Source organism: Periplaneta americana, chromosome 12 (genome assembly GCF_040183065.1).
Source record: "Periplaneta americana isolate PAMFEO1 chromosome 12, P.americana_PAMFEO1_priV1, whole genome shotgun sequence".
Classification (NCBI taxonomy): Eukaryota; Metazoa; Arthropoda; class Insecta; order Blattodea; family Blattidae; genus Periplaneta; species Periplaneta americana.
In genome coordinates, this window is record NC_091128.1 from 170,428,258 (window position 1) to 170,450,439 (window position 22,182).

General features: G+C 37.5%; 2 protein-coding genes and 1 non-coding gene across 3 annotated transcripts in view; 2 read left to right on the forward strand and 1 right to left on the reverse strand.

The window, feature by feature from the left end:
• The window catches only part of Nup214 (nuclear pore complex protein Nup214), a 61,400-nt gene extending 57,438 nt beyond the window's left edge, over window positions 1-3,962 (forward strand). Inside the window, exons 18-19 of the mRNA XM_069842520.1 lie at window positions 883-1,048; window positions 3,771-3,962. Of these exons, the coding sequence (XP_069698621.1) occupies window positions 883-1,048; window positions 3,771-3,798 (194 nt within the window). The 3' untranslated portion in view covers window positions 3,799-3,962. The remainder of the gene's footprint in view (window positions 1-882; window positions 1,049-3,770) is intronic.
• A 395-nt stretch (window positions 3,963-4,357) lies between these two features.
• Window positions 4,358-4,430, reverse strand: TRNAN-AUU (transfer RNA asparagine (anticodon AUU)). Its single transcript has one exon. It is a non-coding gene; the product is annotated as a tRNA-Asn (tRNA).
• An 11,628-nt stretch (window positions 4,431-16,058) lies between these two features.
• LOC138711170 (annexin-B12-like) overlaps window positions 16,059-22,182 on the forward strand; it is a 45,330-nt gene continuing 39,206 nt past the window's right edge. Inside the window, exons 1-2 of the mRNA XM_069842524.1 lie at window positions 16,059-16,207; window positions 20,540-20,710. Coding sequence (XP_069698625.1) covers window positions 16,091-16,207; window positions 20,540-20,710 — 288 coding nt within the window. The 5' untranslated portion in view covers window positions 16,059-16,090. The remainder of the gene's footprint in view (window positions 16,208-20,539; window positions 20,711-22,182) is intronic.

Consider the following 22,182-nt stretch of genomic DNA (forward strand, 5'->3'; position numbering starts at 1 on the left):
TTGTTGTTTTGTTCTGTTTTGTATCGTGCTAAACTCTAATTGACCTTGTGCTGTTGTTTTTGCACGTTAATATTCTAAATAAATAAATTATTATTATTATTATTATTATTATTACTAATAGCACTATTATTATTATTTTTTTAAATTTAAATTTGGGTTAAATGAGCTTTGAGCGACTTCCGCCGATTTTGGAATAGACACCGATGCACTTAGGTTAAGTTAGGTTAGTTTAGGCTTTTATTATCCCGTCAAGATGAAGATGAAAGCGATTCAGTGTGATTTTTTGTTTTCTATGTTGGCAGTTCAAGTACGTCGGTGTCTATTCCAAAATCGGCGGAAGTCGCTCAACACTCGTTTCACCTTAATTTGCTCCTACTTGACCTTGCAGTGTGTGAAATGCACCAACTTAACAATTGTAACAACAGTTTGTAACTTGTAAACTTGTAGATTCATGAAACAGATCCCTGGTGGTAGCTTTGAACATAATTGTGTCAGATTTCTTATAATTACACCTGTGGAGTAACGGCTAGCGTGTCTGGCCGCGAAACCAGGTGGCCCGGGTTCGATTCCCGGTCGAGGCAAGTTACCTGGTTGAGGTTTTTTCCGGGGTTTTCCCTCAACCCAATATGAGCAAATGCTGGGTAACTTTCGGTGCTGGACTCCGGATTCATTTCACCGGCATTATCACCTTCATCTCATTCAGACGCTAAATAACCTGAGCTGTTGATAAAAGCGTTGTAAAATAACCTACTAAAAAAAATTCTTATAATTTTATTAAAAGAGAAATCTGTTGTTAATTTGTTGACTGGTAAGGGCCTGATTTCTGTAAATGTGATAGTAATCGGAGCCATATTACAATGGTCGTTTTGTCGAATATTGCAGTTGGCTTTGGATCTACTACAGGACAGCAGTCATCTACATTCGAAAGCCTGGCCTCTCAGAACACGATGACATTTGGCAACCTGGCACAGACTCAGAGTCAAGGTTTTGGCTCGCAGACCCAGCCAGTGTTTGGTGCCCAGTCACAGCAGCAGAGCACCACATTTGGGTGAGGCATTTACCAAATGAATACAGTGACGCACTGTGACACTTGTGTTTGTTTATAAAATAACAGTCCTAATTTTGTTTACTTTTGTGGCTCCATATGTACTGGAAGCCCTGTTTCGTGAGAAGATCTGTATCAATACATGAGTTACATTATTACTATTGCAAGAGCCCATCAGCTTTCCAGCCTGACTACACCGCAGGCTCGCCATCAGGATAGTGTTCTTTTGCATGCTGTGAATCTACAAGATGGGACTCACGGATTTACTTCTCTTCCAAGGACTTTTATAATTTATTAAAAATCAATCATTCACTAATTACTTATTATAGATATTGTGAGATTTGTAGACTCAAAAACGCAGCTGAGACTGGTGAATATGTAATGATGATACAAGTCCTTTTACGTGTTAATTTTGGAAGGAGGTGACGAGGCAAGAAGAATATTTTACATAATATCACCTATCCGCTGCTAATTGACCTCAAAATCTCTTATTCAGCAAAAGCTGAAGGGAGTTTTCATCGAATATCAATAGTTTCGATGTTTCATTAAAGTACTACATTTACTCGTGTAATAGACGCACTTTTTTTTTTCCATAATTTTTGTATTAAAAATCCAGGGTCCATATTATATGCGAGGAAAAAATTTTAGGAAAAAAAATAATAACTACTTGACATTCCACGTGATAATTACAGCTGGTTTTGATATCGGACATTCAAGTAATATTGAAGATGATCGAATGTACGACTTTGAGAAAATCGATATATCAAATTTTCACGAGCAATAATAATGCAAAATGTGTAACATGCGAAATGAATTAAAAAATGTAGTAGTATAGTATACGAGGCCTGTCTAAAAAGTATCCGACCTTTAGCCAGAAAAAATAATTCAAATACCTGACGGGGTTGGGACCCTAATCCCCTTCAAAGTAGGCCCCTTGTGCTTGCACACACTAGCCCACCGATCCTTCCACTGCCAGAAACATCTCTGGAAGTCTTCTTTTGGAATGGTGTTCAGCTCCATCGTCGCGTTCCGCATTATCTCTTCTCTACTCTCAAAACGGGATCCTTTCAGTGGTGTCTTCAATTTTGGAAACAACCAGAAGTCGCAAGGAGCCAGGTCTGGAGAGTAGGGAGGTTGGCGAATGGTTGTAATTCCATGTTTGGCCAAGAAAGTGTGGATCAATTGGGATGAATGTGCGGGGGCGTTGTCGTGATGCAAGTGCCAGTTGTTCGCCGTCCACATGTCTGGTCTTTTGCGCCGAACTGCATCACGGAGTCGCCGGAGAACATCGTGATAGTACTCCTTTGTCACCGTTTGTCCTTCCGGTGCGTATTCGTGATGCACAATTCCACGGACATCAAAGAAAACAGTGAGCATCACCTTGATTCTGCTTCACACCTGCCGCGCTTTCTTCGGCCTTGGAGACTCGGGATGCTTCCATTGCGACGACTGTCTGTTTGTTTCTGGGTCGTACCCATACACCCATGACTCATCTCCAGTTATCACGGTGTTCAGAAACCCAGGATCAGTGTTGGCGGTGTCCAGAAGGTCCTGTGCAACGTCATGACGGAGGTCTTTTTTGTTCCGGGGACAACAACTTGGGCACGAATTTCGCAGCCACTCGGTTCATGTTCAAATCATCACGCAAAATTGCATGTGCAGAATCTTTACTCACTCCAACCTCTTCGGCAATCTCCCGCACGGTCAAACGACGATCTGCCATCACCAAATTTCGCACCCTCTCAACAACAGCTGCACTCCGAGCAGTTTGGGCCTGCCACAACGCTGCTCACTCTCCGCTGATGTGCGGCCATCTTTGAATTGGTTGAACCACTCCTTAATTTGTGTTACACCCATCGCATCTTCCCCAAACACCTGCTGAATCTTACGAATTGTTTGACTTTGAGAATCACCAAGCTTTTGACAAAATTTGATGCAGTATCTTTGCTCAATTCGTTCAGTCATCTTGCGAGAAAACTAAATCCGACAAACACTTAGAACAGCACCTTACTTGGCGACCACCAGCCAGTGACTGGCACAAGCGAATGCGGTGAAAAAATTCAAGCATGCGCATTACAGTTCCTCCTTCCACCGTGCACAGTGGCGCCGCCTTAGAATCACTACTTTGCGCGGGAAAATTTAAGGTCGGATACTTTTTAGACAGGCCTCGTATATAACTTAAAACTGAATACAAAAAAAGAAGAGCAAAAACTAAGTATACTTTGTGAAGGTAACACTACCACTGTTCTTGCCTTATTCATTTTCGCATCCTTGTGTGTTCATTAATAGTGCTCTTAGCACGTTGAAAGTTTTTAGACTATAAAAAAGAACCCATCGTAATAAATTAACTCTGTTTTAAAAATTTTGACATGAGAAGTGGATCCAACATTATGATTATATATTATTACAGATAGCAATTGAAAATGTAATGCGTGCATTATGGAGGAATTTTTTTTCCCCTACATATTACTGTAAAAAATTAGGATGCATGCATTATGCGATGGCAACTGTTACACTAGTAAATACTGGTACGGAATATTTTGGTCATTAGGTATATTTCATGCTGTTTTGAGATAATTTTGAATTGAAAGAATCCTATTCTCTATTCAATAACTTTTATATCCTTGTCCTCGCCTCTCTTCCAGAAAATATTTCCATTGAACTTAAGATCCTACAATAAATGGCGTCAATTCTAACCTCTTCGATTTCTGTGTTCTCTTTTCAGTGGAAGCTCATTTTCAAGCTGGAGATGAGAGGAGATTGAACTGGTGAATGCAAAAGATTTGATATTTGATATTTTATTAAGCATTCGAAGTATTTTCTTTGGTATGTGATATAAGTAGAAAGTTGAGTTGTCTTTGAATGTATTTTATGATTTATGAGTATTTTCTAAAATAAAGATCAAATTCTCGCATTACTTCTCCTTTGTATCTTTATGACAATATTGACAAGGAGGTGTAGAGGTCAGCATACTGGTCTCTTATGCAGAGGGCCCGGGTTCAATTCCTGGTCGGGTTGAATTTCCTGGTTGAGGTTTTTTCAGGGTTTTCCCTCAACCATAAGGCAAATGCCAGGAAATTCGAGCCACAACATCCCTGGCCTCATTAATCACCAAAATCATATTCATAACAAATCAGTAATACATCTACAGACGCCATCTAGTTCAGAACAATAGAACCAGTCTCAACAATATTACACAGGCCTTCGGATTTCACACAGAAGATTAACTTGCGATATGACCAGAGATGCAAATCAAGATTTCAGGTATAACTCCCTGTAAAGTTGATTTGAATAATTTCGAGGGAAAAATTGTTCCGGGGCCGGGTATCGAACCCGGGACCTTTGGTTTAATGTACCAACGCTCTACCAACTGAGCTACCCGGGAACTCTACCCGACACCGATCCAATTCTTCCCTCTATATCCACATACCTCAAACTGGGCTGACAACCGTCAAGCAACCAACTTCGGGTGCACACTAACTCCGTGTGGCTAACATTGTGGTTTTCTGTTAACGAACAGTGACGTGTATTATGCAAATCTAGATTTCAGGTATAACACCCTGTAAAGTTGATTTGAATAATTTCGAGGGAAAAATTGTTCCGGGGCCGGGTATCGAACCCGGAACCTTTGGTTTAACGTACCAACGCTCTACCAACTGGTACGTTAAACCTAAGGTCCCGGGTTCGACACCCGGCCCCGGAACAATTTTTCCCTCGAAATTATTCATGACCAGAGATGTTAAAGCGAGTATAAATAACAGCGAGAGAAAAAAAAATTGACATCATCTACTATATGCACCTACACTATGATTAGAATAAGAAGGCATATGGACTGAGCCAATTACACAGTCATAGCACAGTCTAGGATATACAGTCACGAAGGTTGAGTTTATGAGGATACTAGGAACAATAGACTGAGCAGGTACTATTTCGCATTGTCTGTAATGAGGCGATAGTAGCGATCCTAATGGTTAGCAACTATCTGTGGGTGCATATTTACTACATATTGAGCTTCGTGCTGTATATAGTAGACTGTGATCATAGTCCATCTCTGCTGAAACGTGGTAACAAAGATCAGTCACATTACACGGGCAATGTGTACATATTTTAGAACTAAAATCATCTATACAACCTTCGAAAGTTACAATTAAATCCAATTTCATACTAAAATTTCAACTAATAATCCAATAATAAATATAAATATAATCCATCTCCACCAAATCATAAACTGCAGTGAGGCATGAATTGGATTTGAAATTAACTTACCATTTATTCCCTTAATATCAGGCAACAAAAATAATTACAAAACAGAAGCCATAGAACAAAGGACTATTTTACACACATATACAGGGTGCGTCAGAAAGAACGGATGGATTTCACATGGCAAGAAAATTGTAAAGATTCATCAAATCAAAAATTTATTGTTATCAACATATTCACCAATACATGAAGTTTATTTATGGAAAACAACATTATCCATATGATGTCCTTGGCTTTCAATACAGGCATCGAGGCGTTTTCTGATGTTCGTCATCACTTTCACAGTCATAGCTGGTTCAATTGCCACGATTTCTTCACGAATCGCTGTCTTCAGTTCGTCCAGTGTATGTGATCGGTGTTTACAAACTTATGCCTTCAAATGGTCCCAAAGAAAGAAGTCGCAGGGCGCGAGATCTTACCGTAGCCTCGGACAATCTCAGTGCAATAGAATTTCGTCCAGGTGATTTCTTCTTTAATGTTGAACCTGTGATACGAAATTAAGCCTCCCAGCGCAAAATTGTATTCCGAGTTGGAATCCTAGCGTGACATCCGATGTCGAAATGAGTCCTGAGTGGCGATCACAGACTCTTCATTTTTCAAAAATGTCTCTACGATGAAAGCACGTTGTACACCAGACCAACACCATGTTCTCAACTGAAACTGCATTCTACGGCTGACCCAACAGTCGTGGTCCCCCTCACTATATCTCTCTCCTCGTTGCGTATCGATAGTTTGAAATCCATCCGTTCTTTCTGACGCACTCTTTACAAGTAACTATAACAGCGTATTTGACATGAATTAAATTAAGAGAAAACAGGAATTATTACAACCAGTATACCTGCAAAAGAATTTTTTTTTTATAAATGCCAGGGCAGGGGGGGGGGGGGTGTTATACACAGGGAAGTTGTTCCAACATACTAGGAGTCAAAGTTTCAACTGGACCGCTGGAGTGTGGCCGCATTCCAAAACTGCAATAATTGTGCATTATATTTACGGTAAGTATAATAATGCAGAAAAATATTTATTTTTCCGAATTATTTGAACCCCCAAGAAAATGAGCCATGATCTGCCAATGGCCATAAATTAAATGTTAGCACAGTGAAGTTTCTTACGTATTTAATCTAAATAACTAGTTCACTAGTTGTGTTTAAAGTGCAAATTAAAATTAAGGTGACATTTAACATTTAAGGTGACATGTATTTATTTAGTCTGACGAGTTCCTTCCTTGGTTTGAATTGTAAATTGGTAATATCACAGAAGACGGACACTTGGTTAAATGTAGTTCTGTTTATAAGTATGCATAAGGGTGTAATTATTTGACTTATTTGAACTGTTGTATCAGTGAAGCGAGGTGAGTCAGTGAAGTTATGGTTTTACAGTGCAGTGAACAGTTCCGATCAGTGATAATTTATAGCGTCAATGAAATGTGTTCTATAGTGTCAGTGAAATGCGTCATAGTGCCACTACAGTGAGTAAAGTGAAAGACTATTGAAACTTGTGTAGGGCCTATACATAATTATGTAGGTTGTATTGTAACATTTGGTATTTTATTTATGTTTTATTATTATTGTGTTAAATTGTATTGTGTATGAAATTGTATTGTTTATCATTTTATTGTGTATACCACTGCCACCCAGTGCTTGCCCACTTGCAGTGTAAATAAATACATACATCATATTATATAGCCTATGTGGTAAAACAAATATTGAATAATTATGAAAAAATTATGAATCATATATAAGTGTTAAGACTGTATTCAAGAATGTAGATTTCTTCCTTGGTCTGCCAAAGCTCAAGTCTATACTACATGCTAATAACTAGCAACTAGCTGACTTGTAAACTGCACACTAGAGAGCTTTGAACATGCATGCCGGAATCATGGCCTTCTTCATAGACTATTTTTTTAAAGCCATGAAGTTACGGTATAGCACTAAATCAAGAAGGCAGTGTCCTAATGCAGTTTCATTACTAGTTATCGGCTGTTATTTTTATAAATTCTAATTCTGTGTTTATAAACTGTTTTTCAGTAAACAGTTCATGAAACTTGATTCTCAGGTTTATGAACTGAATGATAATTTCTTCAGACACTAGAAAAGAAACATAGAAAGGTGTAAAATCATAAAAGATGTTCAAAAGAAATCTATGAAAATTATGTTTATCCATGACCATAACAAAAAGATGCGTTTAGTATCCTTAATGGAATATAATAATAATAGTTGACATCGGAGTCTAGCTTTCAAAGTGCAGTCAACAATGCATTCATTGATTCTTTGCTTTTCACTCGATCGGTTTTCTTGGAACTCGTATTTCTGTTCCTCCCCCTCCAGCGCACATTCGATCAACAATGAGGAAATATCGCTCATTTGCGATAAGAGAGGCACAACTCAAAATTTTTCATTTTTGGGATTCTTACAAAAATGAACTCCGAAAGTAGTATATTTTTATCATGAATAACGACAAATACATGATTACATTATTTTTCCCCCAGATGGCAGATGTGTCTTTATTAAATTGTTTTAATCTAACAAAATCATTATAACAACAAAGACTTAATTTTAGTTGTTACAAAGCATTCAAACTGAAACGTTTAAATCTTTTCATGAAGAGTGACACAATTTGTGTTGCGTCTTTTCATTGAATAATTTTTTTTCAGCGGCAAAGAATTATTCTGCGTTATGTCATTATTTTAGATAAGTAACAAATACTTATTTAACTTCCTTTATCATCACTAAGCTTACATTTAATATTGTGACGGTATTTATGATTAAAACTATTTTAATTTAATAATTACTTAATGTTATGTCTGTCTATTTGGAAAGTATAAGTAAGCAGGCTAGTGTAAATGATGCTGATGCAGATTCTAAATAGAATGTTTTTAATTTAACATTTTTGACTTGAAAACAACTGATGTCACCTGTTTCATTTGGCATGTGAGAGAAGCAGAAAGAGGTGTCAATGAAATAGGTATCTGTGTACTTAACTTCTTGAAGAAAAATAAAAAATATCGGCTGAAGACATAAACATAATTTTCTATACTTATCATTGCTGAACACTTCTGTTCTGATGTTCATGATCCAACTGTACATGTTCACTGTATCCAAATTCCCAAATCTGAAATCCATTATCCATAAATTGTTGATAACTGGACACACACAGGACGAAGATGATAGTGCTCTTTCAATATCGAGAGTGAAGTAAAACGGGTGTCCAAAAGTGATCCGATTTACACTCCACATTATTCTGTTTCTATTGTTAAAGCTGCAAAGAAAACAGGACGGACCTACAAAACTAAAGAAATATCCCATAAGGACTTTTTCAATATCAAGAATCTAGGAACAAATTACAAGAACGCAAATTACTTCAGGAACACAAGGAAAATCAACGAAGTAAAGGTTTTGACAGTGCATCAAAGTCATCCATTGTCATTTTTCTACAAAACATTCTATTTCGACGAAGAATTTCAAGAAGTACAGCCAAAAAAATGTTCTTCAAGAAGTAAAACCAAAACCGAGATTCCAGAATTGCCACAAGTTTATAATGAAAAAATTGGTATAAGTGAGAGGAAAAAGGCAGATTTACTAGATCTGATTAAACCGAATCACATTCCAAGCTTCTATAAAGAATTCTTTGAATCTCTGAAAGTGTAGACAGGTGTTGTGAACTGTATTGAAAGTGTTGTGCTGTAGTTCATGTTTACTGGGCAATTTATTTCTAAAATAATTTTGTGTAAAGAATTTCAGTTGTATAATGCATTCTCAATCTAGATTGTTGCTATTATATTATTTTTTCTAATATAATTCATAGTCGTGTATTTAAAAATAGTCTTTAAATTATACGATTAATTATAAAGTATTATTTTCATAAAAAGTTATTACATTCGTTTGTCAATACAATAACATCTTTCTTAAAATTTAAATTTATTAATGAATGTCACAGAGCATCCCTATAATACACTCAGGGACAAAAGAAACCGGACACTTTAATATTTGCTGGTATTTTGCAAAACATTATCTTCTCATACAATATTATGGTAGCCATCTGTTGTTATGGAGACGTGTATACATTGTTGATTGTTTTTTGTTTTATAAGCAAGCCATTACAACCAAATATTCCAATTTTGCTTTCGGAGTCTCAGCTATAACAATTTTGTCTCAACCATTTTGTGCTTCATTATCGTTATCATTCGTTATTTCTTTATTTTTACATTTTCTGAGTTTAAGTGGGGTTGCAACATTTGTCTTAAAACAAGATGCGACCTGAAGATGTGGCTCGAGCTGTAGCCCTTTACGATGATGGACGCAGTGTACGTTACATTGCAAATGTTATGAATATGGCTAGAAGCACAACCCATGATGCCATAAAACGGTATAGAGAGACCCTAGAATATACCAGAAGACCAGGTTCGGGTCGTCCAAGAGCTACAAATCCAAATGAAGACAGGTATATGGTGTTGAGAGTTATTAGGGAGCGCAACCTGCCAGCTACTAGTGTAGCCCAGCAATTTGTTAACATGCATGGACGCCCAATTTCGGCCAAAACAGTTAGAAGGAGGTTGAAAGCAAGTGGATTGATATCAAGTAGACCTGCAACTGGTCCCAGACTTCTCAGGATGCATCGAGTTGAACGACTGCGTTTTGCAAATGATCACAGGGATTGGAGAAATGGACAGTGGAGCTGTGTTCTGTTCACCGATGAGTCCCGTTTCAATCTGTGCTCACCTGATGGACGTGAAAGAGTTTGGAGAAGGAGAGGAGAACGATTTTCACAGTGTTGCATTTCCGAAAATGTGCCGTATGGAGGTGGTGGAGTGATGGTTTGGGCAGGAGTGTGTACGGATGCTCGTACAGAGTTGGTTTTTGTTGAAAATGGAAGACTAACAGCTGATAGGTATATAAATGAATGTTTGGCTGATCATGTGCCATTTGGCCAATTTGTAGGCGATAATTTTGTTTTAATGCATGATAATGCACGGCCGCAAATTGCCCATGCGGTCGGAGATTATCTCCAAGAAGTGGGAATCCATGTTCTTCCATGGCCAGCAAAGAGTCCAGACATGAACCCAATTGAACACGTGTGGGACATGCTGGGACGGCGTGTTAAGAATAGACGACCGAGACCAGAATCGTTACAAGAGTTGAGGCGAGCACTTGGCGAAGAATGGGAACTTATTCCTCAAGAAGACATTGCTAACCAAATTGAGAGCATGCCAAGACGTATGGATGCAGTTATTCAAGCCAGAGGGGGTAATACCCGTTACTAAAAAGAGTTTTTAATGTTTAAGGCACCATAAAATGAAAAAACAGTTAGACCAAACGATGCCATAGTTATACGCCCTTTGTAATTTTTTGTAAATTTTCTCATCAGAGATTTTTTTTTTTTTTCAAATGTCGTATAAGGTGCAAAATGAAACATTATTTTGTTTAAATGAGTTTTGTTTCATTTTGAAATAATTGGCAACAAAATACAAGCAAATATAGAAGTGTCCGGTTTTTTTTGTCCCTGAGTGTATTATTGTATAACGACATGCCAATAAATTAATCCATTGCATTACTTTATCGAAAAATTACTTTTCTACAAACACAATAATTGTGCAGTTATTGTACAATTGCAATAATTGTACAATTATTGTACGTCAGTTAAATATTCTCACTGTCATAACTAAAAACGGACACATATTTATTTAAAAAAAGATAGACACAACTTAAAATAATTGTTGAAATTATTGAAATTAAATAATAATTATGGTACTATACACTACAACACTAGAAATATAATACGTATGCAAAATTGCATTCCGTTTGGAAAAAGCATGTGCCTACAATTTGATTTTTAAGAATATGAAAATTTTAAAAAGCTTCTCCTGTAAAATTAACACTTTTTGAGTTGTGTCACTCTTATCGCAAATGAGCGATATTATGAATAATGATAAAACTGAAATATCACAAATTGTTAAACTGAATTTGAAATGTTCAAAACATGTTATATTTTCTTGAATTATAAAGTTCATAAATATTCCATTACCTAATAATTACCTCACATTGTCACTCAGTATAGATAAATCTAACGAGTCATATTTATGTTACAAGCAGTATCACAGTTAACATCTGACCAACAAGTAAACTTCGTTGTTGTTACAGTACGGTAAAGTTCAGTGTTGTTTATTCAGTTCTACTTTCCCAAGAGAGTTATCATTATTTTAGTTTACCGTTTTATTATTATTATTATTATTATTATTATTATTATTATTATTATTATTATTATTATTATTATTATTATTATTATTATTATTATTGTGATGTACCGAAGTACATATGATTTTTCCGTGCAGGAATTCTGCGTTATCATATGATGAAGGATCAGTGGAGCAGAGAAAAATTCTCTCTGGCACTGGAATTCGAACCCGAGTTTTCAGTTCTACGTGCTGATGCTCTATCCACTAAGCCACACCGGATTCCAATTCCGATGCCTATTTTTAATTGATGGAACAAGAGTTTAATAAATACATAAAAAAGATATCTCTTTTGCACCAAAAGTAAATAATCTATACTAATAATAAATCTGTAGCCAAAATTTTTCTGGTAATTTTCGATTTTCCAAAAATAATTGGTGTTAACATGTATAATTAACCATCCTGAAACCAAAAATCGCTTTTTTGACATTTTTGTTTGTATGTCTGTCAGTCTGTCTGTCTGGATGTTTGTTACCTTTTCACACGATAATGGCTGAACCGATTTATATGGAAATTGAAATATAAATTAAGTTCGTTGTAACTTAGATTTTACGCTATATGGCATTCAAAATACTTTATTTAAAATGGAGGTTATAAGGGGGCTTGAATTAAATAAATCGAAATATCTTCCTTATTATTAATTTTTGTGAAAAATGTTGCATAACAAAAGTTTCTTTAAAAATGATTTCCGATACGTTTCATTCCAAGCAAAATTTTGATGGGACCAAATTGCACAAAAAACGGATGTTCTCTGAACCAAATGATTATATTTTAATTATTTGCATATAATAACAATTCAGAAATATGTTAAAGGAATTATCATTGCACTAAATGAGTGGTCTCTAGACCAAAATGATCGCATTTTAATTATTTAAATACAATTTAAATTAAGTGACATATTAAACGATTTATCCTTCTATCAAACACGAATGTTCCTTGGACCAGATGACCTATTTTAATTATGTAATTACCAGGCTTCGAGACTTTGGACCCGATACAATAAGTTTACTGTGCATGCACTATAGGTTGTTGACTCGCTGCAGGTAGATAGAGATGTGTTGAGGTAACAACGTTGCTATTTAGAGTAGAGTACGGTAGTATGGGGAAACACCCATATGTACATTCTGAAAGTAAATATACATTACACAATGATAATGTCAAACGAATGTGAAAAGCATTTATTCTCCTGTCTTTTATAAGCATTTGTGTTTAATTATACACAGTGTTAATGGTGGAAATAAGCATGTAGTAATTTTAATTTTTTCATTTATCCTATTGGTCGTCTTTAGGAAGTGCAGTTACAGTACGTACTTCAAGATACATTCTCAGTGTCTCAAACGTAAATCTTCTTCGGTTATGTGCCAAAGTTTGTACTGTAGAAAGCTGCGCTCTACGTCGCATGACGTGATAGGAGCAAAACGAAAAAACCTAACATCATTGCAGTCTCCGGTGACTCTATGTCCACTAATTTGCTGTTTATATTACACAATGTTCCATATCCGTTATTTTTACATAAAATTGATTTCCACTTCTGTTTTACACTTTCAGTAACCGGTGTACTTGATGTCTCATTAATTCTTTGCATCATTTTCTAAATTAATTTGAGGGCTTCCGGCATATCTTGCTCTGACTTCTCTAACCGTTTCAGACAAGTTTGTATGAAAACTAAATTATTCGCCAGAACCTTCAAATCCAGAGCGTTTTCCTTTGCGTATTTGTTGGCATTCATTCTACAGTACCCCCACCCACTGTATGCTTCACCACTAGGCCTATACTCAGTACGCCGTTATGCGGATTTCCCACTGAACTGCTCTATTGGGTCCGAAGTCTCGAAGCCTGGTAATTACTTTATATTTATTTCTAACAAGTGCAGCGGAGCGCATGGGTACAGCTAGTTTAATAATATAATAACGACATAATTGTACTTATGCGGTATTCTGAAGTCGTTCCCTTTGTTCTGATATGTTTTTTTTTCTGTAATTGGTATGTTTTCATTTTATTTTTTCAGTAATCAAATTAACAAATACAAGTATCAATACAATCAAGAATGCTTTTGTTTTTAGCAGATTTCTCATATGGTCCGTGACTTCGTTTAGAACTCATTTACAGAAAGACAGAGAGGAGAGACAATGTATGTGCATTTATACTCGTATGTTTCTGTATCACGGGGAAGAAAGGGAGAGAGCGAGAGCTAACTCGCGCAAATCCGTGATTTGAAACAGTTCAAGAGACTCACTAGCCAGCAGCAAACAGCGCTTCTTCATTTCTGTGTAGAAGGAAGGGACACATTTACGTCTACCGAAGCTACGAATGAACTGTACAAGTCTTTCTCTCTGTGCTTCTCTGTAAGTAGTGACGTACCAGGCGATGGAAGTTCTTACACCGAACCTATGACAGTGTTGTCAGATCTTGAAAAAATATTTCCGGAGGTTGTAATGAAAAAAATCCGGAGATTTGTCAACAATTTCCGAAGGCACTTTCGAAAATCACATAAAATGTTATTATAACCTTCTAACTATTACAATACATGAACCTATAATAAAAAGATTTCTACTTTAATTTTTCTACTCACCAATTTGATTAGTAGTCACCACCTTCCTCTCATAGATATTTCTCCAGATCAGATATGTACGTTTTTATGCGTTACATATTTTATATTGGTCCATACCTGTGGAGTAACGGTCAGCGCGTCTGGCTGCGAAACCAGGTGGCCCGGGTTCGAATCCCGGTGGGGCAAGTTACCTGGGTGAGGTTTTTCCGGGGTTTTCCCTCAACCCAATACGAGCAAATGCTGGGTAACTTTCGGTGCTGGACCCCGGACTCATTTCACCGGCATTATCACCTTCATTTCATTCAGACGCTAAATAACCTAGATGTTGATATAGCGTCGTAAAATAACCCAATAAAATAAATAAAAAAATATTTTATATTTAGGGAAGCATTAGTAGTCAAGCTATAAAATATTAACAAAACTTTAACTATATAATGTTCATCTACCAGTTTTAATGTATGCCAGAGATTGGTTTTTCTTTAAAAAAAAATAATAAATAATTTCCTACATTAAAAAATCCGGAGATTACAACTTTATTTCCTATTTTTCCGGGAAGATAAAAAATTCCGAAGATTTCCGGAAATTTCCGGAGACCTGGCAACACTGACCTATGAAGTTAACTATACTGTTTTCACTGTAAGAAAAATCCTAATGTAAACACAAGCACGTGGCTGTCATACCAGTGATTGGCTCCCAGTCGAAACACTCACACGACGCAGGAAAATATAGTCCGTATTTGGAAACTAACATCTTGTATCATTTGAAAATAAAAAATTGAATTCCAGTTGTTAAATACAATGAAACATACAACTTCACTCATATATAAAACGATATGTAAAAGAAAAGCTACTTTTATATTTTGTTATGTACTATGAACGCGGATGAATACAAACAGTAATACCGAGGTAGTCTCTTCTTATGACAAGTTGGCGTCCCTTGAGCTTGTCGTTCACGTTAGCACGTGGTACTGAAGTACGGCTTCTGCATCCTCGGTGTGTGTGGTTATTAATCGTAAGAGTGGAAACCCTCTCAAAAGCGGAGAAAAACAAATAGTCTTAAATGTATACAATAAGTTATGTGAGTTTTAATTACAGTAATTATAAAGTGAATATTTCCTAAACAAATGAATGCATAGTAGTGAGGTTAGGCCTACTTGACGAGTAACGGGAAATGTTTAACATGGAACAGAATGTACAACAGTAGGCGGGAACACGTACTGAGAATCTATGGCGCCAAACAGTGGCCAATGAAGCCTCACTTCAGTCACGTGCTATTGTTTATATTAGGATTTTTCTTACAGCGAAAAGATTATACGTCGTGTAAATTCGTATTGTTTACATCAACTCAGGGTAGTACGGGGACTTCTACAGAGCACTGGTGTGCTTGAATCAAAACATTGTTCGGTATAATCAAGTGACTAAAACAAATAGGGTATAAGACACATTTACGAAAGCGACTTCTCTCATTATTTTCTTTGTTAGGAAATGGTAATATATTTTTAATAAAAATGGTATACTTTAAGTGTCACTAATTTTATTCCAATGTACAACTATGTACATTCCTGAATTGTAAAAATTATGGTTTATTTAACGACGCTCGTAACTGCCGAGGTTATATCAGCGTCGCCGGATGTGCCGGAATTTTGTCCCGCAGGAGTTCTTTTACATGCCAGTAAATCTACTGACATGAGCCTGTCGCATTTAAGCACACTTAAATGCCATCGACTTGGCCCGGGATCGAACCCGCAACCTTGGGCATAGAAGGCCAGCGCTATACCAACTCGCCAACCAGGTCGACTCGAACTTGGTCTCGCCAGTATTTTTAGCCCTGAATTCCGGAGTAGAAAGCCTCGGTCCTCCACTAGTGAAGACACAATCGCAGCTGAACTAATTATTCAAAGCGACGCGACGGAAATCGGCCACCGATAGCCGGTGTCACGCACGACAATCGATAGGGGGACGCGGCAGCGTGGATGGATGGTCAGTTGAGGCGCGTTGGCGACGCCATGAGGACCAGCTTCGGGCGACTACTGCAGGTGCCCGTCGACTTCAGGAAGAAGTCGTCCCACAGCCTCAAGTCCACCACCAGCAGCGTCCACTCCAACTTCCCCTCCCACACCAAGGTAACGCCATTTACGAGTTAATGTATCAAGTGTGAGTACACAGCGGACATCGTAATGTCTGGGGCAGGCATGGGCGTAAGGCAGGGGAGGTATACATGATCGAGTTCACTCCTTCCACAATATTTCGGACGTAGCTGCAGTGTTTACGTAACGGCTAACTACATGAATCTGGCTTCTTTTCCGCGTAGGGATGTACGAAACTAATGGAATGCCATTACGTTGAACCAGTCTTTGCCAAGCAGCCCGAAATCAGTTATGAGACTCTCGGAGTCCGGAGCCAGCTGGAGTCCATCAGTTACTTGCGCGAAGTGGAGGATAACAAAATGTCCGACTCGACCAATTCCAGACCGCTTACAAAACAGGCTTACTTATAAAAGATATTTTCAATATCAGGGGAGAGAAAGTATTTTGTTTATAGAGGAGAATGGTAATGCATTATGTCTTCTATGCCTGAAATCGCTTTCAAGTATCAGGGTTAGTAGTATTAGTCGACATCAGTAGCGGCCGGTGATCGAAATCCTCGGTGAGGCCAGACGCAACTAGTTTAAGTGCCTCCGATAGGAAATGTTTGTTTATGATATTAATTATTATTGTTATTATATTATTAATATCATTATTACAGTATTATTATTATTATTATTATTATTATTATTATTATTACTTACTTACTTACAAATGGCTTTTAAGGAACCCGAAGGTTCATTGCCGCCCTCGCATAAGCCCGCCAGCAGTCCCTATCCTGTGTAAGATTAATCCAGTCTCTATCATCATACCCCACCTCCCTCAAATCCATTTTAATATTATCCTCCCATCTACGTCTCGGCCTCCCTAAAGGTCTTTTTCCCTCCGGCCTCCCAACTAACACTCTATATGCATTTCTGGATTCGCCCATACGTGCTACATGCCCTGCCCATCTCAAACGTCTGGATTTAATGTTCCTAATTATGTCAGGTGAAGAATACAATGCGTGCAGTTATTATTACTATTATTATTATTATTATTATTATTATTATTATTATTAGTCTATTCTTATTACTGTCAATGAAAAATAATAATAATTTCACTCACCAAATAAGCTGTTATGCTGTGAGTTTCAGTGATTGTTTCAGTGTGATGAAGCAACCCATATTATGTGTTGAAATTCCCCTTTCTTTCTTTTCTTTTTATTTTTTTCCTTTGACAGCAACAAACAAGGCCAAGAGAAGTTTATTTTGCATCACATTACCACATAACCATTTATGTTGCCCATACCAGGATGCAATAGAAACTCGCGTTTTAAGATTATGTGTCAGAAAAATATTATGAGTGATGACGTAGGTATCTCGGTAGTCTCTCTCTTTATTTAAAACTTCCTTTCTTTCAGTATTATTTCTTCTCGAAAAAAGGACACTCTAACAATGAATTAACTTCTCCAGCATTATTTCTTTCATTTGTTTCGTTTATATTTTCCCAAAATACATAACAACATTGTCCCAGATTCACTACTGTACTACCAAGTACAATAGTAGAACACCCTCGCTTATGTCATAAACTGAGACATAAGGGGAGAGAATCGAGTGGGTCTCTGCCTGCCAAAGAGCTGGAATTTTGTTATTTATGGCCTAGTTAGGAAGACAAGTCACCACTGCTATTCCCACCCCACTCTACCCTTGAGGCCGGCCCATGGATGGGAGGAGTGAAACCTGACCAGGCCAGCCGAATTGTGCCTGAGCTACAACGTTTTAAGCGTAAACTCAAAGCCCGCGAAAGGACATGAAATGCATTAAGCCAGACCCGGCACGAACGATTCTGGCCTCAGGAACAAATTTTACTGCAAAACAGGTCTATATACATCACAAGCCAGACCCGGCACGAGCAATCCTGCCCTCAGGAACAAATTTTACTGCAAAAGAGTTCTATATACATCAAAGTGTTCAAATGCTTCTGCAGCGATATATGCTTCATTCAAATAACTAATATATTATATAAAAACACAAAATTTGATTTCAGTTAAGCCAAGTGACTGAGGCCCGGCCTCACTTGCCTCAGTCAATCAGCCGCCACTGGTCGACATTATGACAGATACAATAAATCTGAACTGAACAGTTGAGGCATTGCGCTTTAACTTTATTCATAATAACAAAATAGTTTTGTTCCCACGTTTCTTGGGAATTAAAACGGAACCTACAATTTAGGGTCTACTCGTCATATTCCAACAAACTCTACTTGTACGTACACGCAGACAAGTAAAATATTTGTGGAGGGAGAAATGAAGGGGTGGTGTATAAAGAACCAGAGCGCGAATATAGACCTATTGCCCATGCCGGGTTTAAGGCCTACTAAAATCAACGGTCCTCGTAATTGCGCTCGAGTCGCCAAAATTTGTATCAGCACTTGTTTTGACAATATTAATATGATAGAAGAAAAACATATTTTTTTTTATCTGCTCCCATGAGAATGTTTGCTTGTGAGTTTGTACTAAATTATGAAATAAACTTATTGAAACAACACGAGATGTAGCATTTTCAATAATGTATCACATCACAATGTTTTAAAACGTAGAAATACGTCTATAATGTCTCTCTCCCAGTGGCGGTTTTTCGGGGGAGGGAAGGGAGGAACGTCCTCCTCACATTTTTCTTCTTTTGAAAGTAAATACCAAATGAAATATGTGCCTTGAAATTCGAGGAAGATTCGATAATTTTTAAGTTCACAGCTATAAGAAAACCTCGGTTGATCGAGTTTTAAACCACGCGCACTCATGTGCTGCTAGAAAACTGTGAGAAAGATGCGAGATTGTTTGTGTGGAGGAAAGTCAATCCATTCCTCCTTTACTGCAGTTAACACACATAGACAACAGCGCGCTAGCGGCCAGAGAAAGAAGCAGAGTTTTAAAGCAACCGAATGAACAGTAAGGGAGGAGATCCTCCTCTGAATCAGCACATGGGCGGGAAATAGAAACCAACTGGTCTTGCAGCAAACTCGCTACCGCTGCCATCTAACGATGCTGCATTCAACCAGACTATAACACATCTAGGAGGAGACTCAATAAAAACAGTTTTAACGCAAAGCTATGAAAGACACCATATAAACTTTTTTTAACTCATAAATCAAAATATATTATTCATTGCATTTTACATAAGCTACTACTCGTGGTTTCAAACTTTCGAGGATATCTCAAAGCTGAAGTTAGATTTATATAAAACAAAGAGGAAGTAGTTCTACGTTAGTATCGCAGATCTTTTTGGCCCTGAAATTCACTTCCATTCATTTTCTACTAGACAGGACAACAGCCAAGTTGTCAGTTTTGTACAGATATATTTGAAATTGAAAGTACTCCAAACTACATTATTTTTAACACAAAAAAATTAATCGGCCCCTGCAGCTTTGAGCAATAATGGTAGTATGACTTTACAAGAACTGACATTCTTCAAAAGCATGTGATACTGAACTTGTAAAATGTACATGTGGCAACACAGCCCATGTGAGTGGGTGCAGTGTTCTCGCTTTCCTAACAGATTATTTCTCATTCCCACTTCCGTAAAATGGTTCTGGTTATGTGTTAGTAGCTGGTCTCTACCAACACGTGTGATGCTGTAGTGTGCGCGAAAAATGTTGCGAGTTTGTGAATTTCCTTGTAATTGTTAATTTGTGCAATTATCCACCAATGAATGGAAGTGAAAACATATTTGGACAATTTAGGAAACTCAGTTTACAAGATTATTGCTATACAAAAGAGAAGGTCAATCCTAACACTACCTGGTGTTACAAGTATGCATGTAGGCTAATTTGTAGCATGTTTCTCTCAAGAAGATGTCATTTTGCGCTGTTAACTTCTTTCCTCCTCTTAAAAAATATGCAGGAGCCGCCACTGCTCTCTCCACTTCAAAGTTCTCCTATCAACAACTTCCCAACCGTTATATTTCGAACATAAGGTATATCAGGTGAAATCGATGTAGGTTAACCCAAAGTACATTATCCTGAAGTATTTTACATCCTCCTGAGACACTCTGTATTCGTAGCGATGCTGATTCCGTCTCCAGATATTAATATTTTAATAATAATAGTTTTATTTTCCCTGGCAGAGTTAAGGACATCAGGCCTTCTCTTACACTCGACCAGGATCAAATCACATACAGAAAAATATATACCGGTATACAAATATTAACTTAAAAATAATAATAAACATAATTAAGTAAAAAAGAGAGATTGAATACATATACACAATCAGTATTAACTTTAAAATAACAATAATAATAATAAATAAATAAATAAATATATATATATATATATATAATATTATACAACATGTAACATTGGAGGTTGTCATTGCATCTCGGGTTGTCTGCTCAGGGGACCATACGAGCGAATCCGAACCTGAATGCTGAGCTGGCAGCCAGACAACTTAACGTCGCATTCCAAGGTGTGAAGACGGACGGAGTCGCTATCATCAACATCCTCACCTCACACAGTAATCACCAACGTCAGAAAATCAAGCGGCATTACAAGATACTGTATGTCAAGGTGAGTGTATAGCGAATGGTCATTTGCTGTGTGTTTAAATGTCAATACCATGAAAGCTTGTGTGCTTCACTGTCTGTTACATCAAGCAGGTTGCCTTTGTTTTTATACAGGGTGTTAAGGTGGTAGTATGCATCAAAACAAGAAAATAATGTCTAATAAACATGGGTCCTACAACACACACTTTCTGAGATCTAAACACTTGTTCATAGGAGGTGCTTAATGTGACGTCCATTCATGGCATGCATTTCTCTGCCCTACAATACAGCAGACTACCAGATAATCATACCGTAGTTGACACCCCTGGCAAGGAATACTGAAAACAAAAGTCTGGTTGCGGATATGAGCGGGGTTCAGCAGAGATGATGATGTGAATTTTCATAATCAGCATGTGTAGGCTGATTAAAATCCCCATGCAGTTGAAGGAACAAGACATCAGTACCAATTCTCAATCAATTTATGGACACGCGTTCTTGGTGATAGATTAACAGGGCCATACGTACTACCACAGAGATTAACTGGGGATCGTCATCAGGACTTTCTTATTGACGTATTAAAACAATTTCAAAGAGTGCGTGATTCCTTACGCCGAGGGACGGAGGAATGCATTGCCATGAATGGACATCACATTGAGCACTTCCTATGAACAAGTGTTCAGACCTCAGAAAGTATGTGTTGTAGATCCCATGTTTATTAGACATTATTTTCTTGTTTTGATGCATACTAGCACCTTCTAAAATATTGGGTACTTTTTTTAACACCCTGTGTAAAGGATTTGTAATTGCATGCAATGAAGGAGTACCCTCAAGGCCCATTCACAATGAAAATTAAACATAACCGCAACATAAACTTAGAAGTTTGCGGCCAGATTACCAAATGGAATCATTCACAATGATTCACATAAACACTGACATTAACATCACCGTAAGACGTTAACAGTTTGCGAACTCCAAACTTTTTTGCTTATGCTTACGTGATTTGCAAACAGTATACAATCGTGGAGCGCTGTAGTATACGACAGAATATGAGGAAATGGCGCCGTTGTTATGTTTCCATGGTTACCAAGTATCTTTGCGGTTATGTTTATTTTTTTTTTATTTTTTTATTGGGTTATTTTACGACGCTTTATCAACATCTAGGTTATTTAGCGTCTGAATGAAATGAAGGTGATAATGCCGGTGAAATGAGTCCGGGGTCCAACACCGAAAGTTACCCAGCATTTGCTCGTATTGGGTTGAGGGAAAACCCCGGAAAAAACCTCAACCAGGTAACTTGCCCCGACCGGGATCCGAACCCGGGCCACCTGGTTTCGCGGCCAGGCGCGCTGACCGTTACTCCACAGGTGTGGACGGTTATGTTTATGTTTCCACCATGAATGTTCTTGATTTTACCGTAACGGTTACCATTCACAATGAAAATTAAACATAACCGTAACATAAACACAGAAGTTTGCGCCCAGGCTACCAAATGGGATC